Source organism: Prorops nasuta, unplaced genomic scaffold (genome assembly GCF_024137725.1).
Source record: "Prorops nasuta isolate Cenicafe-Biocafe unplaced genomic scaffold, Cenicafe_Pnas_1.2 PNAS00005, whole genome shotgun sequence".
In the NCBI taxonomy this organism is placed as follows: domain Eukaryota; kingdom Metazoa; phylum Arthropoda; class Insecta; order Hymenoptera; family Bethylidae; genus Prorops; species Prorops nasuta.
This window is the reverse complement of record NW_027116802.1, coordinates 2,216,392-2,239,989: the sequence shown is the minus strand read 5'-3', so window position 1 is coordinate 2,239,989 and position 23,598 is coordinate 2,216,392. Positions and strand designations below refer to the sequence as shown.

At 30.7% G+C, this 23,598-nt stretch overlaps 3 protein-coding genes across 3 annotated transcripts; 1 reads left to right on the top strand and 2 right to left on the bottom strand.

Annotated features, from left to right (window-relative positions):
• Nucleotides 1-618: 618 nt before the first annotated feature.
• Nucleotides 619-13,366, bottom strand: Alg7 (Alg7 dolichyl-phosphate N-acetylglucosaminephosphotransferase). The gene is made up of 7 exons (XM_066727044.1): nucleotides 13,077-13,366; nucleotides 12,886-13,000; nucleotides 12,276-12,721; nucleotides 1,786-1,974; nucleotides 1,653-1,723; nucleotides 1,407-1,567; nucleotides 619-1,345 (listed from the first exon to the last, which is right to left on the bottom strand). The coding sequence occupies exons 1-7, from the start codon at nucleotides 13,244-13,246 to the stop codon at nucleotides 1,280-1,282; spliced, it is 1,218 nt and encodes a 405-aa protein (XP_066583141.1). The 5' UTR covers nucleotides 13,247-13,366; the 3' UTR covers nucleotides 619-1,279.
• A 2,709-nt stretch (nucleotides 13,367-16,075) lies between these two features.
• Nucleotides 16,076-17,666, bottom strand: LOC136773790 (putative nuclease HARBI1). The gene is made up of 3 exons (XM_066727701.1): nucleotides 17,528-17,666; nucleotides 17,083-17,239; nucleotides 16,076-16,877 (listed from the first exon to the last, which is right to left on the bottom strand). The coding sequence occupies exons 1-3, from the start codon at nucleotides 17,664-17,666 to the stop codon at nucleotides 16,076-16,078; spliced, it is 1,098 nt and encodes a 365-aa protein (XP_066583798.1).
• Nucleotides 17,667-18,862: 1,196 nt separating this feature from the next.
• On the top strand, nucleotides 18,863-20,381 carry LOC136773789 (putative nuclease HARBI1). Its single transcript, XM_066727700.1, has 3 exons — nucleotides 18,863-19,104; nucleotides 19,460-19,746; nucleotides 19,825-20,381. The coding sequence occupies exons 1-3, from the start codon at nucleotides 18,863-18,865 to the stop codon at nucleotides 20,379-20,381; spliced, it is 1,086 nt and encodes a 361-aa protein (XP_066583797.1).
• The last annotated feature ends 3,217 nt before the right edge of the window (nucleotides 20,382-23,598 follow it).

Genomic DNA, 23,598 nt, shown 5'->3' with positions numbered 1-23,598 from the left:
TAGAGCACTGCGATCGACATTTGACGTAACTAATATGGTATATTTCTGAGGGATCATATAGTCACATATTTTGTAAGGTTTATTAAACAGTCCAATGGAATATTTCTGAAATGTAGAAAATGAAACGTTATGTAAAATTAACAATGCAATATTTCGATCTGAAATATGAATGAGCCTACTGTGCTGTACGGGTAGCTCGTCTTATATACTATAATCGAAAAATAGTTTAGTTTTTGTTCTAGGTCAATAATTGTATGCACAGCGTTTCCGCCCGTGTACCTCTGCAACTAAAACACGTCAAAGAAGTGCTCTAATGTCATTATTATTATATTTTTGGCTTTGAATAAATTATGTCTTATAGTTCATTAATGTCATAATAAGGAACCATTTTTAAACTTTTGATTTGTTTCATTTTTTCGTTAAAAAAAATCCGTAAATATATAGATATTTTCTTGCTCTAGAGTGGCCTAACCCCTTAATTAAAAAATCTCTCTATATTTTATGTGTATTTACTTGTTTGTGTTCTCAAACAATTCATTATATCCTGCTTTAAACCAATACAACGTAACTTTAAAGGAAATTGATAGAAAATAAGATATAATAGTTTACAATTTTCATTGTTTTATTTTTTTCATTTCTACAAAAATAAGCTTTATTAGGCTAAAGCGTAGTTAAACAAGTGTTTGCTTGCCTTAAAAAAGTTCATATTTCAAGTATTTTAAAAGATTTTCTTCATTAATATAGTTCGTAAATTATCTCCAGAATATGCTCTTTCCTTTTTACTAGCATTACAAAGCAAAAGTCGAAAGGCATTGTAAGCGCTACTAGTTATATTTCAAAGTTATTACAGTATTTTAATGATGTGAAATATTCCTTTTCTAGTATAATCCTCATATTTTTTTAAAACGAACAAATTTTTAAAATAATTTCTTTATAATAAACACATTTTTTTAAAAGTCTGACTATTTTACTAGAAGAAACAATTCCTGATATCACAAACATGCAGAAAAATTTTTAAATTAGTCTACAAATAACCAAGTATCGTTGACATATTTTTGCTCTGTATAGGTGATATAGGGAATACATCTCCTTTAATAATAAAGATGGTTTCTGTCTTAGGTTTATTGTGAAGTTTATGTTACATTTTTGACAGAATATAGAATTTTGATCGCATTCATGTGCATAGTTCGTATATTACAATTCGTAACTAATATCCGAATTGAATAACATATTTATATAATTATAAATAATAATTTTATAAATCAAGACAAACAATTTATCACACATCATAAAATAATGACGCTAAGGGGTAGCGAATGACGAAAGCCAAAAGACTACAGTATACCTAATAAAAATTATTATGTTAAATCATCAATATATTAAAGTTTTATAAAATAAATTTTTACCTGAATTAATATCAGAATATATGTAAGAGTAGATTCTTTTGTAGGCCCCATGATAATTAATACAAGATTAATTAAAGTTAAATTGTTACACATAATCATTTCATTATCTTCTTCTAATCTGATGATTTTAAAAAATGCAAAAATCTGCATTATGAATTTACCTAATGAAATATTTTTAATAAAATTGAAAAATAATTGGATTCATTATTTCCATGATCATTCTAAAATAAGGATTAAAAAGCTTACCAAGCATATTCAGATCACGTTTATTAAACACTGTAACGCTTAAGTCAAGTTTGTCAGTTGTACTGTTATACCTGAAACAAGGAATAGCTATTTAAAACTAATTCAAGTATTTACAAAAAAATTGACAACTTACTTTGGTAATCTATGCCTTGGACATGGAACTAAGTGGAGGAGCTGTGGCATACTATATATAAAGTTAAATATTTGTGGAATAAAAAAGAGCAAAGTTGTTTTACTGAAATGGCCAATAATTCCAACGACCGCAAATGTCATTCCCGAGAAATAACAAAATGTATCACCGACAAATACCCTTGATGGATACCTAAATAAAAAAAATTATAAAGTTAAATTGGTTTCGTTAATTAGAATGATTTTTAAAATAATTTGAGCTAGAGATTTTAATGATATATTGAAAATCTTTGCTGCAATAAAATATTAATTAAATTAAAACAACAATCAAGAAGCATTTTTCAAAATGTAAAGTAAATCAGGGCGAGTTGTCACACGTGGCATATTGTCACATTGGTATTTATTCAGAAATTACATATTAGAAAGCATTGTCCATCAAATATAGGAGGTATACGTTTATTGTAGAAACGCTTGGTGTATTTATGGTAGTATGACTGAAACGGCCATACTCATAAGAAACTAAGTTGATTGTTTTATTCTACGGTAAGGCAACTTTTACTAATTTGGTATATATATCATAGATGTAAAGCATCTCCTTCAAAAGGATTTACTATTATATTACGTTAATAGTGTGCTTTTACAAAATACACAATCCATTTATTTAGTCCATGAAAATTATTTCTTTTCTTAAAAATATTGTAAGTTGGCATTTTATGAGGGGATAATTTTTGGACGGGCGTCATGCTAATGGGAAAAAAGTTTGCGGTCAGTTTGTACATGGGCAAATCTGTTTAACATTAAACGTACCGAGGATTTTTTATACACGTGTGTTTACATTTAAAAAGGGTCATTTAACCCAACTTGTTACGTTTAGTGTTAAGAAATGAAAGAAACTACAAAAAACAGATTTTTTGGGCTTATATTTCTAAAATCATTTTACAGTTGGGAAAGAATAAAAAATATACAGTTATAAACACTGCAAACACCTACAAAACAAGATCACTTACGTTAAAATACATCTATTAGTTTTGTAGTAAAAAAATCAAAAGCACCAATTTAGGCTGTTTTGTCAATGTTAAATAACTAATAAGTTTTTTTTCAAATGAACGCTAATGCAGCTTAAAATGAAGGCTTCTATTTCCTTTAAGTGTGGTATAAATTTCTTTATTCAATCTCTTTTATTTACTGAATTAATGCATTTGTTGCTAAAAAATGTCTTCTATTGAAATTTAATTTCTCCATTGCAGATGTATTGTAGAGGGCTGTTTGGAGGTTTCATTCTCTTCATGAAGAGTTATGCTATGACATACCGTAAAAATAAAGGGGATTTTCAACCAGTAAATAATTTTAAAATAGGTTAGAAAATCATGCAGTATCCCAGATAGCCTTATCCGATTGTGCAAAAGTAAACGAAATTCTGCTACAAAATCCAGTCAACAAAATGACACCATATTGGAAACAGAACCTGACTTGTCAGTTTCTGCTAACAGATTAACAACAATATGATATCGCTTTCTCTGGCAGAGCCTGTGGCAGATTAGCACCTAAAACGCAACAGAACCTGTGTCAGAGCCTGCAGCATATCTGCAGCAGAAACGCAGCAGACTCTGCGTACCTGAACTTAAATGTCTTACGCTGTTTGACGCATGCGCAGAACGATAAACATGACGCCGTCTTTTAGAACAACGTTAAAGCCACTAGGTGGTACATCGTTTAAAATTGTATTAATTATAATATCTGAAAATTTTTAAACATATAATGATAAATATCCAGAAGAAATAACGTTTAATTGACGTTGAGGGAACAACGTATTTACCCATAACCAATTCGAAACGGTTGAAAACAAGGCATCTTTCTAACATTTTTTAAACGTACATTGTATTCTCCAAGAGAAATAACGTTTAACTTCCGTTGATGAAGCAACGTTTTTCTCCACAACTAATATGAAACGGTAGAATTGATGGAATCTTTCTAATGTATTTTAAATATTGATTTTTTCTATAGATGCAACGATTAAATGATGTTAGCACAACGTTTTCTTCGTGAACTGAAATTATGTCAAGGAAACAGTTCAAATATTGTTTTTAGTAATATTTATTCAAATGATTAAAAAATTGTAATTTATAAAAATATTTAACAACAAAGATTTTTAGGATTTAATTCGAAATAAAAAATAATGTAAGGTGATTTTCAATAACAGTTGCATATTCATCAAAATTGTAACGATATATCATATGCTAACGTAGCTTAGTGGTTAAGGTGCGCGCCATGTTAGAAATTCTTTCAGCTATTTTACGATTGGTAGCCAATTCCAGGAGAAAGGAGACTCGAAGGATCGTCCGCTGTGCTTCTAGGATGCAGATTATTATAGTGTGTAAGATTCGATGATTGATAGAAATCAATATAAGACAATTAATTCATATAGATTACGTGTAGGAGGAAAAACCTGCTGCACGCAGGTTCGCGTCCTGCCATCTCCTAATATTTTTTCTTTTTTTTTTTTAGTAAAAATTGATTGTATAATGATAACTTATAATATTTTGTGATTTTAATGCAAATTTAAGTGTTAAATTATTCACGCGATTCAATTTATTCATCCTAAAATTTTTTCAAGCGGACAGAAACGTTAAATTAACCGTTGTGTAAACGTTAAATCAACCGTTGATAGAAACGTGGATTTTGGCGACATAGGGCACGTTGTTTCAACTATAGATAACGCGTTAAGAAATTACGTTGATTCAACATTTTTGGTTTTATTGGGTAACATTTTAAAGAGCGTACATAGAGTAACAAATCCTGCTTTGTTTTTGTTTTTAATCTGCCTTCAGAGACTGTACTGCAGACTCTGTCGCAAATCTGCTATAAATCTGCGCTCAGGTTGTGTATAGATTCCGTTTTGTTTTTGGCGTCATTCTGCTAGAAGGCTAGTATGTGCCGGTTCTGACGGCAAATACCAAGTCAAATGTTTCTATAGTTGATAGCAATCTGACAACAAAATTTGAGCATTTCTGTTAGCAATCTGCTGCCAATCTGCACACAAAATGTTATCTGGGATAACAAGTGATTTTTAAATGACTAATAATTTTTTATACCAATCAAAACATATATCATTCGATTCCTTGAAATTTTCTATTAATTTTGAATGGTCAAAAATTAATTTATGATACTCCGGAGCAAAAATAATTTTCTTTTTTTCGATTGACATTGTGTTTTTGTTTATCAGTAGTTATTAATGAAATTCACAGGAAATCTGCATTGATGTATATACTTTACTCTTTCCTATACCTTAATAAATTCCAACATTAGTCTTTCCATATTTGTTTACCAATACAGATTATAACGCGTTTTCGTATAACTAGCGTCGCACGAGTTTGAAAGGTGGTGGAGGAAGCCTCTCGCGTGGCCATTGTGCGTAGTCAGCATCAGTCGCGCGCGTTATACTTTAACTTCTTTTAAAAATTATCGTATTCTACGCAACTAATGACGAGATTTTCTTCATTTTTTTAATTTAGTACACCGCAAAAAATTAAGAACATTGGTGAAATTACATTTACTAATACAAAATTATTTATTTACAGAGTTTAGTAGGTTCACATTACATGCCTATTTATCCTTTTAAAAAACGGTGTCTTATAAATATATTCTTATTTGTTTTATAAATTTTAATCTTTTTCTATTAAGCAAATATTTACTACAAAGAATATACTTACATACTGTAACATTTTTCGTTACAAAAGGTGTAAATTCGTAGATATTAAGCCAATGGTCTCAAGGAACCGCACCAACACCGCAATATGGCAAAGTAAAAATATAACCCGATAATAGACTAATACCTGTCCTATCATAATCCGAGTTCAACCGTTTGGTGGAGGGAACCTGGAGTCGGTCACAGCCGGAAGGGAGGGAAGGAAAGAGATCTGATATCGTAGAGAAGGAGAGGGCTGCCGAAAATCATCCGCCAAAATTGATAACGGCTGTCGAAAATCTAGAGCTGACATTCTCATCGCTCCAGTAATAAGGCTGAAAGCCTGTATAAACGAGGAGAATCACCTAACTGCTTGAGAAACGTCAAAACTATCGTTTGACAATCACAGAGGCAAACCAAAGCATTGGCTGTTTTCGTCTGGCTCATCTCATCAACGGCGACTCGAGAGAGCGAGACAGAGGATTGGTATCGCAACCTAGTAGTGCCAAGGCCGAGCTGCAACGCTGGGTACGTCTTACTTAGAGTCGAGATGTAGTGCGCCGCTGATCTGCGCATCAAGCAAATAAAACCCAAGAGTTTCATATTTAAGTCGACTAATTTTGTTAGCCACATGTAAAATATTTTTTATTATTAACAAACAATTTGTTAATAAGTTTTGTCATAAATATAACCGGATCGGCCCCAGAAATATAGGTCTGTGAATTCATATGGGTTGGGGTCTAAATGATTGCCAATCAGACATGATCGATGACGACCGATTGACATGATTTGATTGTCAGGAGTGGGGTGAGAGGAGAGACCGAAACAGGGGCAAGATGTTGAGCCGGGAAGCTTCTATTTCTCTTTCTTTCGAGAGCTTTGGCTGAGGATCACCTACTGTGGGTGGACTGGGTGAATTTTTTAGAAAATAGTTGGCGGTGAGTGCCATGTTTGATTACCGGGCTCTAATTAGTTACCGTGACAAATATGAAAGTCTATAATTATCGATAAGGAGATCGACATGTGATTCCAGTGAGAGGAATATTGTTAATTAATGACAGCTGCCAACGGCTGAAAATTTATATAGAGGAGTTCCCCCGCTGAAGTCAGGCGTTCGACTCGCCGGGATCCCTCACGCCTACTTTATCGACAATTCAAGTCAATAAACAATTAGTTTAATAAAATTCAATTGCGAAGCAAATTGAACAATCGGGCATTTGTTGGACAATGTGCCAGACCTAACGATTCCAACAAGCCCAAAAACATTGAAATCGGTTGAAAAATAGAGCCGTACCATTGTCCCGCGATTCTGAGGTGAATGAAAACCAAAATTTTTAGGAAGGAAGCTAGCCTTCCACCTCTCTCGCGGCTCACGCTAACGTGTTCCCCCACTCCAGCATCGAAACTTACTGCGAAACTTTCCTCTCATATTTACACTATTCCCCTATCTGTAGCTATACATATATAAATACCGCTAAAATAATGTTGCGAACATTTAATTTCGCCGATAGAATGAAATTGCTAAAAATGCATTTATCATTTTGAAATAAAATTGTAGAAAAGGAGATTTCGTAATGCTTGAAATATAAGGCATATGGCGAAACGCGGGACAATGGTACAGGCGTATTTCTCAATAGAATTTGATGAGACTAGTAATAATTAAAGCCATTCTTCATGTAGATTGTCCTAAAGAGCTCGCACTTTCGATAAAGCTTATAGTTTTCTAGTTATGAACGATTGAAGATGGACGTGCGCAACAGTTGATCTACGCGAGAGAAGAAATATGTATTTGTGCGCCGTGCAACTTCAAACGTTCATAGCTGAAAAACTATAAGCTTTATCGAAAATGCCAGCTCTTTAGGACAATCTACATGAAGAATGGCTTTAATTATTACTAGTCTCATCAAATTCTGTTGAAAAATACGACTGTACCATTGTCCCGCGTTTCGCCGTATGCCCTATATTTCAAGCATTACGAAATCTCCTTTTCTACAATTTTATTTCAAAATGATAATTGCATTTTGAGCAATTTCATTATATCGGCGAAATGAAATGTTCTCAACATTATTTTAGCAGTATTTATATGTGTATAGCTACAGACAGGGGAATAGCGTAAATATGAGAAAAGCTTCGCAGTACGTTTCGATGCTGGAGTGGGGGAACACGTTAGCGTGAGCCGCGAGAGGGGTGGAAGCCTAGCTTTCTTCCTAAAAATTTTTGGTTTTCGTCCACCTCAGAAATGCGGGACAATGGCATGGCTCTATTTCTCAACCGATTTCAATGTTTTTCGGCTTGTTGGAATCGTTAGGTCTGGCACCTCGTCATAAAGAAGCCCGATTTTTCGATTTGTTTTGCGATTAAATATTATTAATGCGAATTTTTAAACAATTTGATTTTCTTTTCATTTTTTGGCAAATAAGGTTTTTTTATGATAAGCTGCGAGTCCTAACGGTTCCAACAAGCCCAAAATCATTAAAATCGGTCGAAAAATAACGCTGGACAATTGTCCCTCGTTTTTCGTTCCGTAATGATGGCTACAGAGGGCTTGAGGGATCCCGTTAACGGGATCCCTCACGCGTGCTTTACCGACAGTACAGGTCAGTAAACAATTAGTTTAATAAAATTCAAATGCGAAGCAAATTGCAAAAACGGGCTTCTTTATGACAAGGTGCCGATTCTAACGAGTCAATCGAGCTTAAAAAAACTCAAATCGGATGAAGAATAATGCTGTATCACTGTCCCGCGTTCTTGAAGTGGAAATAACCAAAAGTAACCTCTTTTCAAGAACGCGGCACAATGGTACAGCGTTATTTTTCAACTAATTTGAGTGTTTCTAAGTTCGATTGACTCTTTAGGACTGGCACATTGTCTTACAAACGTCAGATTGTTCAATTTGCTTCGCATTTGAATTTTATTAAACTAATTATTTATTGACTTGAACTGTCGATAAACAATTAGTTTAATAATATTCAAATGCGAAGCAAATTGAACAATCGGGAGTTTGTAGGACAATGTGCCAGTCCTAACGAGTCAAACGAACTTAAAAACACTCAAATTAGTTGAAAAATAACGTTGTACCATTGTGTCGCATTCTTGAAGAGAGGTTACTTTTGGTTATTTCCACTTCAAGAACGCGGGACATTGGTACAGCGTTATTCTTCATTCGATTTGAATTTTTTTAATCTCGATTGACTCGTTAAAATTGGCACCTTGTCATAAAGAAGCCCGTTTTTGCAATTTGCCTCGCATTTGACTTTTATTAAACGAATTGTTTATTCACTTGTACTGTCGGCAAAGCACGCGTGAGGGATCCCGTTAAAGGAGAGGAACATGACAACATTTTTGACGTCTCTTCATTTATGGATATTAAATTTCAATTACTTGCACCAGGTATAGTACTAGTCTTACGAAATTGAAACTTAAGCTTTCATTTAAGACTAAAAACATAATGAATTGTTATTTGATCCGCAGTTATTTGAAAATTAGTCGAGCAGTGCGCGACCATCATTTTATCCGCAAAACATTTGCTCGCTAAGCTCTTAAAACAAATTCAGGTCGGTATAAATTATGGGTGCCAAAAGGGGGAACAACGTTTAACATTTCTTTAATTTGATTAACTACTATTCTACGGTTTCAAATAAATCAATGAAAGCTTAAATACAATTAACATATTTATACTTTTATTGATTCAATTGGAACACTTAGTGTTATTAATAATCGAAATAAAAAAAAATGAAAGTGGTACCCGTTTGGCACTCATAGTTCATACCGACCTGCATTTGTTCTTAGAGCTTAGCGAGCAAATGTTTTGCGGATAAAATGATGGCCGCGCGCTGCTCGACTAATTTTCAAATAACTGCGGATCAAATAAGAATTCATATATGTTTTTGATCTTAAATGAAAGCTTAAGTCTCAAGCTTTCACATACTTAAGTTTCAACTTCGTAAGACTAGTACTATACCCGGTGCAAGTAATTGAAATTTGATATCCATAAATGAAGAGACGTCAAAAATATTGTCATGTTCCTCTCCTTTAACACAGGCACCCATTAGATTTTTTCAGGTCAAATCAATGTAATAGGACGTGGAATTTAAAAGCTTTACGACGATATCCTTAAATTTGTTCTACCTCTTAGGGTTGCCAAACTACACGCACTTAAAGAAGAGCCTGTCTTTTTGACAATTTTACCAAGTGGTCCTAAACTTTTGGCCTGCAGTGTACATGTAAAATTAGATACTTTGCTTGTCGGAAAACTTTAATTTGCTGTCGTGAAGTTGATTTTAGTTCTGCTGTTATTTGCACGAAATTTGTTATACTGCCATGTTAAGAGTAATGTTTTGATTGTATTTGATCTGTATCGAGCCATCCCTATAAATGATTCCATTTTTACCCGTTGTAAACTCGAATGGAGAGGTCTGTGTTGAAATACCTGTTTTGATTGAATATGCGTAGAGTTTTATAGATTGTAAATATTTTCATTGGGAAACCTGAATACTTTAGTTATGTTCTTCAACGAATTTTAGATGATTAATAATTTCCGTTCATCACCATCTATTTTGATTAATAACCCGATTTGATGCGTATTGCGTACACTCTAGGAAATCAAATCGTTCCGAAATGTCGAAAGAAATGAAATAGGCCTAAGTTAGCTAGTGAACAAAACTTTTCCATGTCGCGCGGCTTACCTGTTATAGCACCGAGTCCCAAATAATAAGCAGAGGGCAATAAACCGCCGAAAATGACTAACCCTTATATACCTATACTCGAATGATCAATCAAAAATTCTAATTTTGTTATTATTAATTAAACATCTTCTAAACTGTTATCAATACATTGCTTTTATTTTTAAGACAAAAATGAGCCTAAACACGAGGCTAATCGAACGATTATTTCTGTATTAGATTTACCTTGTAGTTCTCAATTTTTTTAACTCTAATAAAATTTTTATTTTGAGTAATTTAGATAGGAATTTAAAGTATTTAGGCATATCTTTTAATTACATATTTAAATGAAATAAATATTTGTTTACCACATTTAATAATATTTTTGTTACATATTTTTTTTGCTCTTTCTTAAAGGTTGAAACACTCCTATTTTCTTAAACATCGTGTTAATTCTGATAATTGTTAATGGGTCCTTTCTGCTATTTTGTATATATTTTAATTTACTAAGTAAATGATATGCAAAATAAAATAGTCTCATTAGAATTTAATAAAATATGAACTACAGGGTACATCTAATAAAGAAATTATCGTCCGATTAGCCTCGTATTTGTGCTCATGCTCATCTTAAAAATAAAAGCAATGTATTGATAACAATTTTAAAAATGATTAATTCATAATATTAAAATCCCACAAAAAACAATATTCACCTGTATAAAAAGGAGGCAAGTACATAAATCGTCTAGCGTAAATAAAATAGTAACATAAAATATTCCAATCAAAACACTTAGTGAAATCCAAATATTAGGCTAGTATATATTTTTACCTTGGCAAAAGTTATAATACCGAGAAAAAAAATAGTAGCACAAAAAAGTTACTTGCCAGGCCTATAATGTTCATACCTAAGTCCCTATCTTAAAATACAAACATTGCTTCTCATAATCTTAAAATGTGGCTATTTAATGCAATTGCGTACAACGGACTCGGTAAATAACTTTCATCTGCTACTATTTTTTTTTTCGATACTTTAACTTTTGCCACAGTAGAAACATATACTTGCCTAACATTTGGATTTCACTACTTTTTTTGATTGAAATATATTATTTTACTATATTATTTATGGTAGACGATTTATATGTATACTTGCCGCCTTTTTTTTACAGGTGAAGCTTCTTCTTTTGATATAGCTAATATGCCTGTTCTTGTCTCATATATTACTATGCTTTCGCGTCAATAACAAAGTTTTAAATCTGTTCTTTGTTTGTTGAATTGGTTTTAGTAAAAAATCTTTTACAATTTTAGTAATATCAGGTTCTTTTAGGGCTCAAATTATTCATTAAACTCTGGCCCATAGCCGCAAAGACTTACTTTTTCAGTAAATTTAGTAATTTTTTTCACAGAGTAAAATATAATTATTGTTATTTCTAGTTTTTCTTACTTTTGAAAAATTGACTTCTTACCGTTAAAGGGTGGATCTCAACGAATAAGTTTAATCCTTATAAAAATGTTAATATTTCTAAAATTTTACAAAATAATTGGATGTTAAAAAACTCGACCTCAATGGATCACGTCCCTTAACCATTAGATGGCACACTGAGCCAAATTAACCTCAACATTAATTGTTTACTAATATCATTCATCATCTCGCATCTTTCAAAATTCATTACAGGTATTAGAATTCAGTTTTGATACGAAACAGTATACTAAACCTAATTTTAGGTTTTCAATAGTGCTCAAGAGTTTTTTCAATTAGCTTAAGGTTGTTTTTTTTTAATTCATAATCATGCATTTCTTTTAATGACTGAAAGAATTCCAATGTATTACATATGTTTAACGAAGATAATGTGTCACATACAAATTAAATCGTATATATACCAAAAATCATTTAAAATTTGAAGCATGATCTATTATGGCCATATTCAAGTATTAATTATAAATAGTCGGAGTACTGAAATGTTTATAAGGTGTGTGAGTTATATGGACACATTAGAAATGCTAGTACTTATTGTTAATAAACGAACACAGCCAATAAAATGCTCTTTAGGTTTGTTCTAACATAATCTGAGAATGAAAATAAAATTAAAAAACCTCTACCTGCTAATTGCTGATATGTTTAAACATTGTAATAGTTAATAAACTTCAACTTACCAATTAAACTTTAATAATGCAATTGATGTTGCTATGTATGGAAGCAAAAAGTACATTGAAAATTGATGTGCCTTCCAAAGATCTCCTGATAGTTCAACAATATTAAAAATTAATATGCTTATGGCTATTACTAAACTTTGACCAACTTCCAAGCCATTTATTCCAGCTAGTATATTTATTGCGTTTGTACAGAATACTGCCAGCATTCCCATATATACATAATAAAATATCCATAGATTGATAGAAAACCCTATCCAAGGTCGTAATGGTTTTGGTATTATAACTAGTGTTGAGTTAAAATTGACATAGTAAACCATTAAAAGTGGTAAAGATGCAATAGTTGGCAATACCAATTTATGTCGCCAACGAAGATCCAAAACATCATCAGCAAATCCCAAGAGTACCATACAGCAAATTGAAAGCAGAGCAACTAGAAGTTCTACAAACTGTAAAAACAGTTTACTGTAGCATTAAATATAATATAATAATATTTCTTGTCATGAAATTTTAATGATTTAATATTTTATTATTTTAACAGAAAATATATTAATGGTTAATATTAATAATTAAAAAAAAATAAACATTAAATTAAGTAGACTGGATTATTTACCTCATGATGTGGAAAATTTGAACTATCAAATATGTAGTTTGTAAATGGGATTGGTATAAAAAAGAACATTGTTATAAGAAAAGTACATCCTGTAATCACACCAACTGCCTCTGGTCTGTAAAAATAAATTAATTACAAAGCCACAAATATTTTAATAATGAAGGAAAATTTAATTAATATTAGCGCTTTACATTTTTTTATTATCTTTCTTATTTAAATCAATTCCATAGAGCTTGGCTTTAATAAAAGTGTCCCTTAAATTTGAAATTAAATGTACACTTAAAAAATACGCAATTACTGACATTAATGTATTAATAAATAACGGAAACGTAATCGTCCATATCGTTTCATTAACTTTCATTTTATAACAATTAGTTCTTTTAATAAATCACTATCTATTTAAAAAGATTCCGCTTTATGGCTACAGTGTTTGCAATCCGTAGACGTTTACGTTCAGTTACTCGAGTCTCGAGTAACTCGAGTCAAGTCGGGTCATGGATCCAGATTAACTAACGCAGTCAGGCAACCTGTTAAAAAATATCACCAGATTAACCCGAATCTAGTTCCCAGCTTTACGCCAATGGGTGCATCCAGAAGCACAGCTGTTCAGTGAGCGCTTACTGAGCGCTCACAAGTAGCCGATTGGTGAGCGCTAAGCGATATACGGGACGTGTGGACATTACGCTTATTGCTCACTCATACATAAAAGGCACATAATATTACAGCTATAATTTTTATATATATAATAGTCGGATTTCAATGAGCTTTTATCTTTTAACCTTACCATTATTTATTCTTGCATTAATATCCTCCGTTTCTGTAATTGCGTATAATATTTCATTAATATTGTATTGCTGCTCAAATGCCATGTTTTATTTTCTAAAAAGTTAATTAAAGTTTCTTCACTTTTAAAAGAAAATAGGAAATTTTTTACAACGAAACGGTATTCCAGACTACTTGCAACCATTTCAAATTTATTTTACTGATCTAGGGATGTTAAGTAACTTTTAAATTTCGCGCGAAAACTTCAGAGTGAGCAGAAAGTGAGGCTGAGTGAGCGACTGAAAATTAAGCTCACGAAAATGGCGGGCGCTCACTCTGAGCAGCTTAATGAGCAGTTTCATCCAGTAATTTTGTCTAGGGGATTTGGCGAGAGCTCACCGAACGCTCACTGAGCGGTTGTGCTTCTGGATGCACCCAATGTGGTAACCGGACATTTCGCCGAAAAAATTTGTAGCATGGAGTATACTTTCTACATATCGCATAAATATGACTAAAGTTTGCGCATATCCCTACAGCTCACCTAGCGGAGAAAGTTGGCGAAAATTCCCCTAGGCAGTTGACACTTGACAGAAAGAGGCCGTTTACGAGCGGTGATCTAGACTCTAAATTTCGACAAATTATCGCAGTCATGCAAACTTAGCTCACAACCCAGTAAAAAATTCCCTAGTTTAATCTATTTCTTTCCGTGGATGATATCTGGATCTGGATCTTTTGGATAGGAATATTAGGAAGGTGACCAAGTGGAAACGTCAAGATTTAAATTATTTTAAAATAACCGTGGGCTAATTGGTAAGTAATTGTATATATATTAAATAATTATTAACTGTTTACTTAATTTATATGTTATAATGTAAGGGCTTATTTTTTTTGTTTTAGGTTTATGAATTATTGACATTTTTAAATATGTCTGTTGAAGAAAATGAGGATGTTCTTGCAGAAGGGCTGGGTATTTACGTACTAATATTAAAATAATTAAAAATTTAATTTATTTGCATGTGAATAAATATATACATTTGGTCTTGATTGTATATAGATTTCTCAAAATTTCATTGGAATTATAATGCAACCAAGTTACTGTTAGATGAAGTTCGAAAAAGGTGGAAAGATTTAAATGAGAAAAAAGTATTAACAAAATACATATGGAAAGATATTTCATCAAGTTTTATTGCCAGTGGGTATTCAATAACTGATGAGCAGTGTTGTACAAAATGGAAGAACTTAAAAAAAAAATACAAAACCATAAAGGACAATAATAACCAAACTGGAGCTGGTCGTCAAAGCTGGATATTCTTTGATGAAATTGACAATATTTTAGGTGCTATGCCTGAAATGCGGCCTATATCTTTAGCATCTAGCACCGAAGGCTTTAGGGTTTTAAATGAGAGAAATGAATTTAAAGAAAGTGTAAGCAATTGCTGTAAGGAACCCTTAGTCAGAAATGTCAATAAACGTGATACAAAAAGAAAAATAAGTTTAACAGATATTTTTATACAACGCGAAAAGCACCACAAAGAGAACATAGAGATGAAAAAAAAAATCCTTAAACTTATAGAAAACAATAAATCACATGAACTGCTGAAGAACTGATTGAAAGAGATATACAATATTACAAAAAGTTTTTTCTCAGTCTTTAATTATTTTGTGTATTATGGAAATTCTATGACTTGTTTAACTCTTGTTTTGTCTTTAAAATACAATTTTTATTTTTGTAATGTTTAACAAGCTGCCTTACTGAATGACTTTTTCAACTATTTTATTATATATTTTATAATAACCAAATATTTGCAGAAATCTAGGCTGTTATAGTCCAAATTAATTTAGCTAAAGAGTTATTTAAGGGTAGTGATTAAGGAGTGTAGCCATGTAAAGGTAAATTGAAATACAATTCAGCATTATTGCTCTTATAATTATATTTTGAATTAATATAGTGATTTTTGCAGTAGTAAAGCATCCATCTCACTAAGCACTGTCAACGTTATTTGAGGTTAACTGCACCATGTATTTAATATGTTGTATATTTATGCGTAATAAGGATTAATCACTGTCTGCCAGGCATCGATACAATTATTCATTTGCATTCAGCACTTTCACACAGCTTACGTAGAAGTTCTCTACAAAAATTGGTGAAAAAGTTAAGTACAAGATCAATTGTATCTTGGGTAAAATTTTCATCTCATTACTGCAAAGTCATTTACGTATCAATGTAAAACTCAATAAGTTTGTTTGATAAACCTAATTTTTGTTTAATATTTGGCAGAACATTCTAAAATACAGGTATTGTGACATGAAATTACTCTGTTTATGTATGGTATTAATAGCATTTTAATACTGTAAAATAATACTGTATAATAATGGAATTTATTATAGTTAAAAAGCATCAATATAAATTGTAGGAAATAAATGCAGATTATGTATTTATTAGATTAGCAATAATGTCTCTTTTTTCCTCTCCAGTTGAAAATGTATTGTCATCTAACTCATATATATTGCCATCATAGTCATTCTCTTCATCAACAACAATTACATTATCGTCAAATGACTCTTCTTCGTTGTCAATGCAAATATTATGTAGCACACAACACGCTGAAACTATAAGGGGAATCATATCTACATTGTACATGTAAATATATTTCAATTTTCTCCATCTACATTTTAATAGACCAAAAGTTCGCTCTATTATCATTCTAGTAGCACTTAATTTTCTATTATAATTAGTTTTAACCAAACTTAGGTGGCCGTTATCCTTGTACGGTGTAAGTAAAAATTTTGATAAAGGATAAGCTGAATCCCCAAGTAAATGTGTATTCCTTGGAAAATATTGCTGGCTGTTATTATCCATCAGTGTTTTAATATGACTATTCTGCCAAATTCGAGCATCATGGACGCTACCGCAATACCCGACAAACACATCTATAAATTTTCTATTATAATCACAGATCCCTTGTAAAACTAATGAATGAAAACCTTTGCGGTTGACATAACTATTGGGATTTTCAACAGGAGTGCTTATAGGGATATGACATCCATCAATAACCCCCACAACACCTGGAAAATTACTTATTCCTGCAAAGGTATTAGCATTTTGCATTAACTGATAATATCCTGGCCATTTAATATGCTCTTTAATATGATTTTGAAGTACATATGATACATTGATAACACATTTCCAAATAGTATCCTTACTTAAGCCAAATCTGTCAGAAACAGATCTAAAACAGAAGAAATAATTTTTTAAATGTTATTACATCTGTGTAAAATTTAATAATTATATATAAACACATATATACTATATGCTCTCAGCATTTAAACTTTGAAAAGGTAAAACAACTTAATAAACAATGATTATGTTGCATAATACTACTATTTATTTGTATATGAAAATAAATGGACCAAATCATAAAAACAATAGTTTACCTATAAACTTCTTGATTTCCTAGTATCCATAATGTTACAGTAAGTTGTTTGCATGGCTGTACTTTAGGGCTATTTGCTTGTCGTAGGAAACATGGACCAAATTTCTGAATTAGGAGCTCAAAAGTAGGTTTTGAAAGGCGAAAATGTGATTTAAAATCTAGAAAGAACATTATTATACTCTGGCCTATATTGATTTTATTTTTAAAAAATTGATAATAAGGATGTTTTAGACAATGAAGTTTCTCTATTTTTAATCTCCGAAGCAATTAATGAAAGTCAAAATACATAAAATTATATATATAGTCTATAAAACAAAAGGTAGTTTCATTGCATATTAAAAAATAATGAAAGTATTTATAAATTACAAATATTTTATTGTTTAGAGCAGTATTCAAAAATCATATAAAATACATATATCCATTATGAAAATAAAGTATTATATTACCTGACAAAGAATAATTACATACAACAGTTTCATAATAACTATTAATTCTAAGATGCTGTTCCCTGTTTAGAACGAGAAATTCATCAGTTGAATCATCTTCATCAGAAAGTAATATGTCGTACATATTTGACAAATCCATTATGAAGTGTTCTGTAAAATATTATTTTCATTATTAATGCTACTTAATAAATAATTGATTATGAAAGTACATACATTTAATGAAACAATTTACGTAATGTAATTTTATTCTAAAGTCGGAAAATCCACTAAACATTTCTGACTGTATAAATATTTCTAAAAACAAGAAGTATTTCAAATTTGTTGACATTAATTTTCAAAAATGCATATGATTCAGTTAACCTAAAACAAGAAATTGCGCCTTGGATTATTATAATAAATAAATTAATATTGAGCAAATAAGATAATTTACTATACAGACACTACCTGTCAATTAGCTGTCTGTTAGTTTAAATGATTTAAATCCTGACGTTCGCACAATCCTTTCCCCTTCATCACTAATTCAATCCAGATCCAGATTATCTTCCACGGAAAGATATGGACAAAACTAGGGAATTTTTTCGGCTGTTTTAGAAGAGGTTGCATGACTGTGACAATTTTTCGGGATTTAAAATCTAGATCACCGCTCGTAAACGGCCAGATTGGTTAATTTCAGATAAATAATAGTTGAATAAGTTAGGCCCGGTGTCACAAGCCTTGATTAACTTAAGTTGTTGATTAAGAAGTGCTGACAATCGCTACAAAATTAAAATAAGATACACCGAGACATCAGTTTAAGTTGTCGGTACTGAGGTGTGAATTGTTAGAGAGTGGTTGGAACGAAGGAATACTGTGGAATATTGGAACAGTTAGGAGAAGGAAAAAGTAAATTGCAACAATTTAAATATAAATTTAATATTGAATTGCATGATATAAAGGTAAGCTTAGTTGTAAATATAAATTGAATTTTTTAAATAATAAACATTATATATATTTGCATTAAATTTATTTTTATCAAGAGTATTGAATTTTTACAAATTTTTATATTTTATAATATAAATGATAACTTAAAGAACATAGATAAACAAGAAAAAATTTGTGGAGTATATTTACAAGTAAATTTGAAGAAACATTTCGCACAATTATAATGTCAATTAAATACATGATATATATTTATTTGGCTACACAGTGTATTTTATGACGAAGTTTTTTTTGAAAAATATGATTCTCCACGACAAATTAATTTTTGTATATGACATTTAACAAGCAGAAGAAACATTAAGTAGTAATTTTGATATTGCTTCTTTTTATTGATACTTATTAATTTTGAAGATTATCATGAACAACAGTCTGACAGAGTTTATTTTGGAATGGATGGAAGATGAAGAAGAGGAAGATGAACAAGTGAACTTATATATTCAAGCTCAAAAAGAAGAAACACGAACTTTTAGACAACAAAAGAATTGGTTTGATATATTAAATAATGATGATTTTAGAGAAAGATTTCGTCTTACCAAAAATGAATTTATAATGGTTCTAAGAAAAATATATGGAGGTTTAATATACCAAAATGGAACAAGGTTAGTTTAATCCAATATTTTTGTTTTTAATTATACTATTATAGCTAGACTTTCAAAGTAAAACTTGTATGATGTAAAGGATGACAGATAATAATGTCATTAATTCATTGTGTAAATTAGTTTAAAGTTTACTTGAAATTTACCCTGAATAAATTTTCAAATATCTTATAGTTCATTCTGGAATAAAATATATTTTCTTTAATTTAATTTATTGTACTAATGCAATAGTCTATAATAAAATTATCTATAGCCAACAACCTCAATTTGAAAGATGTTTACTAAAATGTTCTTCTTACAAAATAAAGCTACACATAATTTTTTAAAGCAAGATTATTTATACCCTATTTTATTGCAGATCAACTAATATATTACCCATTAATCAATTACTTGCCTGCTTACGCTTTTATGCTACTGGATGTTATATGGTAACTTGTGCAGATTTTTGCGGCTTCAGTAAAAAATCTGCTCAGAGAATAATACACAGAGTTTCTCCACTTATTGCAAATATGCATTCTGAATTTATAAAATTCCCCGTAAATAATGATGAAATTTTGGGGATGCAGCAAGGAAATTTCCAAAAATCAGGATTTATAAGGGTTATAGGCGCTATTGATTGTACACATGTAAAAATTGAATCATATGGTAAGATGCATTTGTCAAATATTTTGTTCCAAAAAAAAAGTTGAGATTTTCTATCATTAACCAATGTTAATGAAACAGGTGGGGATGATTCTGAACTGTACCGAAACAGGAAAAGTATTTTTTCAATAAATGTACAGGTCATTGCAAACTCTAAATTAGAAATAATAGATTTTGTAGCACGTTGGCCTGGATCAGCACACGATTCGACTATATTTAATCACTCTACAATAAAAGCGCGATTTGAAGCTGGACAATTTGGGAACGCTCTATTGCTAGGAGATGCTGGTTACCCAAACTTACCGTACTTGATGACACCTTTGCAAAATCCTGTAACGCATGCTGAAAATTTATACAATGAATCACAAATTAGAACTCGTTCTATGGTAGAGCGTTGTTTTGGAACTTGGAAAAGAAGTTTTCCTGTTTTATCTATCGGAACACGTTTTAAAACAGTGCAAAGAACTCTTGCAGTTATAGGAGCTACAGCTGTTTTACATAATATATTAAGACATACATTAGATGTTGAAGATTTTGATCCTAATTTATATAATGCCATAATACAAGAACAAGGAAATGAATTTCTGCATAACGATGAAAGAAGATATTTAATAGATCACTATTTTCAAAATATTTAATGTTTTGCTTTAAGGAAATCCGAGGAGTTTGCTTTTAGACGTTAGTAAATAATATAATAACTGTAAAGTTAAATGGATATATAAATATAAAAAATATTGTAATTAGATAAATACGTCGCCTTAAAATTTTAGAACTGAACTGTTATGGTAAAGCTAAGGATAAACAATACGTTTTTAACGTATGATGTAAGAATTAAATTCATTTTATTAAACTTTTTAATTAAAACAAAAATATATTTCTTTTATTTCTCTATGATCTTAAACATAGCTAAATAATATTTTGTAATTAACACATTGGTACTATAAACTGGTTACAATACATATGTAAATCATATATCACATTGCACATATCACATTGATATAAATTAAAACAAAAATTATGTAATAACCCCGCTATACTATATTAATAAACTTTATATACTTCTTAATAAAATCTAAAATTTCTGAACTTTTGTTGTTTTCAAACTTTTATTGGGATTTCAGTTTGATAAGTCACTTGAAGCGAAGTCTTCCTCCTGTTGATTTAATTTCTTTAGCTCTGCTTTTAACAATCTTCCTTTTAACTTTTCATTTCGTAATTGCTCCTTTATGACATTTTTTTCTATTGCTTGTTTATGAATTAAATTCTCCTTCATCAAATTTGTTAATTCAATTTTAGAATTCAATAATATGTTTTGAGTTTCGGTCAGCATTTTGTGGTTATTCTTTTTTTTCACACCAGTTATAGAATCTCCCTTAACAATCATTTTTAAAGGATTACTAATAGGCTGTGATAACTTTCTTGGATTCCAATCTTTCCATTCATTAATTTCATTGTCCTTTAAAAGATACTGTTAATAAAAATAATATACTTAATAGAGAATGTGTAATCAAAACGATTATACAAAAGAAACAAGTTCAAGTATTTTACCTGATAAATTTCTTTTGGATCATCTGGATCATCGTTTTCATCTTTATGTACATTCATAATATTCCACACTGTGCCTGTACCTTCTATTGCATCAGAATCAAAACTATTGTTTTAAACCGAAAACACTTGAATGCCCAATTATATTTAATACTTTTTCAAATATGATATTTGGTTTCACATTTGAACGTCCACCACCTATAATTTTAAATTGATTTTAATATGTTAAATGGTCTTTGAAACAAACCATTTAAGAAAATCACCACTTAATGTCCACTTTAAATAAATTAGTTATGCATATTATTTTTTATAATATATATGTAGTTACCTGTAAGATTTGTTTGCCTTTTTAATTCTGCAAAATGCTTTTTTGTGTTTGCTTTTAAATTAGTCCATAAATTTTTAATGGCTCTTTCATCTCTATTCTCTAAGTTCGAGATGCTGTTATATTCTGCTGCTATTTTCTTCCATGTTTTTGCTTTTTCTATTGGTTTAACTTCATCAGTTTTTTTATTTTCTACTATGCTAGCATATTTATCCACCAAATCTATTAAGGCTAATTTTTCAACGTTATTAAAATTTGTTTGTCTCTTAAAGACAGCCATGATATATAATATAAAACACAATCTGTGAAAACACAATACTCTTGATATAAATAAATTTAATACAAATATATATAATATATTTATTATTTAAAAAATTCAATTTATATTTACAACTAGGCTTACCGTTATATCATGCAATTCAATATTAAATTTATATTTAAATTGTTGCAATTTACTTTTTCCTTCTCCTAACTATTCCAATATTCCACAGTATTCCTTCGTTCCAACCACTCTCTAACAATTCACACCTCAGTACCGACAACTTAAACTGATGTCTCGGTGTATCTTATTTTAATTTTGTAGCGATTGTCAGCACTTCTTAATCAACAACTTAAGGGCCAATGTAACAGTCCAAAAGCAGGCAAGTCTCATGTACAACTTGGCGGACAAAAATCTGAATGCGGAAATTTAAGTTGGTAGCGGCCAAACGTGACGTTATTTTTGAAAGAGTAAGTTTTGGTAAAACGGGTAGTACAATGCGACTTTGACAGGTCTCCGTGCCAACTTCCAGCCGTGCTTTGTTGAAATGAGTGTAAAATTATAACAATAACCTTAAACAATGTGTTGTAATGTGCGGCTATAAATTAATAAATAAGGAAAAAAGTATTAAAAAAGAAAGTTATGTGAAATAAATTTATCTACTTTATTATAGTGTTGAATATATATGTATATTTTAAATCTGATACATTTAGAGCATGAATAATCTCTTATGCATATTATATATATATGTATCTCATTTTATTCTGATTACAACAGTAATATAACACGTCTATGATCTGTGAACAGAATAAAAGTGTTAACTATATATAGAAGAATTTAAATAAAACGCGTCTGCTTAAATTTAAAACGAAAAGTTTTTTCACCTGAATCTCTTTAAATTTTTAAGTTTTTCTTCGGCAATTTCAATTTTTAATTTGTATAATCGAATTTTTATTTCTTGCGCTTCAATTTGCTTCTCTATTAGAATATTATATTTCGCTCCCGTTTGATCTACATCCCTTCTAGCTTGTGTATTATTTTCATTTAGCGCTTCTCTTCCTTGGCTCATAAAATTTTGCAGTGATGCATTTATTGGCTGCCTTAAAAGATTTGGACCCTCGCCATGTCCCCAGTTGGAAATGTTTCCCTCGTTTACCAGATTCTAAAATGGAATACGAGATTTAAATATTTTACGGGAACATATGTACCTATATGAATTAGGATGTATTATTAATACATCAATAATAGGTTGAGGGTCATCTACATCCTCTTGATTTATCTCAGTCTCTAACAGCTGCCCTACAGTAGAATATATGGCCGTCGATGGAAGACAATCGCTATCACGGCTGTGTGATATACCCACCGCAGATTTGCCTAATAGCGAGCTTATTTTTTCTAAAAATTCGTCTACTACTGGAGCTTCAGATATGCCACCTCCTGAATAGAAATTATTATTTTACAAACAAATAATATGAAAAATAGTAAATACATAGTATATTTTATTACCAGTTTTATAAAGCTCTGACATTCGCTTTGATTTATACTTCCTCGCCTTTGCTTTAAAATTTTTCCATGCGCTTTGAGGGCACAATTTGGACCATTTTGTTAGAAGTAAATTGTTTAATTCCTTCTTTATTTTAATCCACGCTTTTTCTTTATCTGCACGAGTGGTTCCATCAGTTCTTTTATTTTCTATCGTCTTAAAATATTTCATTATCACGTTTAA

What these genes read in the sequence shown, in the direction of transcription:
- Alg7 (XM_066727044.1), bottom strand. Translation starts at nt 13,246, where the DNA reads ATGAAAGTTAATGAAACGATATGGACGATTACGTTTCCGTTATTTATT. An exon ending in CCAAGGCATAGATTACCAAA is followed by an intron (nt 1,724 to 1,785) that starts GTAAGTTGTCAA and finishes TCCTTGTTTCAG; the next exon opens with GTATAACAGTACAACTGACA. An exon ending in ACGTGATCTGAATATGCTTG is followed by an intron (nt 1,568 to 1,652) that starts GTAAGCTTTTTA and finishes ATATTTCATTAG; the next exon opens with GTAAATTCATAATGCAGATT.
- LOC136773790 (XM_066727701.1), bottom strand. Translation starts at nt 17,666, where the DNA reads ATGGATTTGTCAAATATGTACGACATATTACTTTCTGATGAAGATGAT. An exon ending in ATGTAATTATTCTTTGTCAG is followed by an intron (nt 17,240 to 17,527) that starts GTAATATAATAC and finishes TGTTCTTTCTAG; the next exon opens with ATTTTAAATCACATTTTCGC. An exon ending in GGAAATCAAGAAGTTTATAG is followed by an intron (nt 16,878 to 17,082) that starts GTAAACTATTGT and finishes CTTCTGTTTTAG; the next exon opens with ATCTGTTTCTGACAGATTTG.
- LOC136773789 (XM_066727700.1), top strand. Translation starts at nt 18,863, where the DNA reads ATGAACAACAGTCTGACAGAGTTTATTTTGGAATGGATGGAAGATGAA. An exon ending in ATATACCAAAATGGAACAAG is followed by an intron (nt 19,105 to 19,459) that starts GTTAGTTTAATC and finishes ATTTTATTGCAG; the next exon opens with ATCAACTAATATATTACCCA. An exon ending in TGTAAAAATTGAATCATATG is followed by an intron (nt 19,747 to 19,824) that starts GTAAGATGCATT and finishes TTAATGAAACAG; the next exon opens with GTGGGGATGATTCTGAACTG.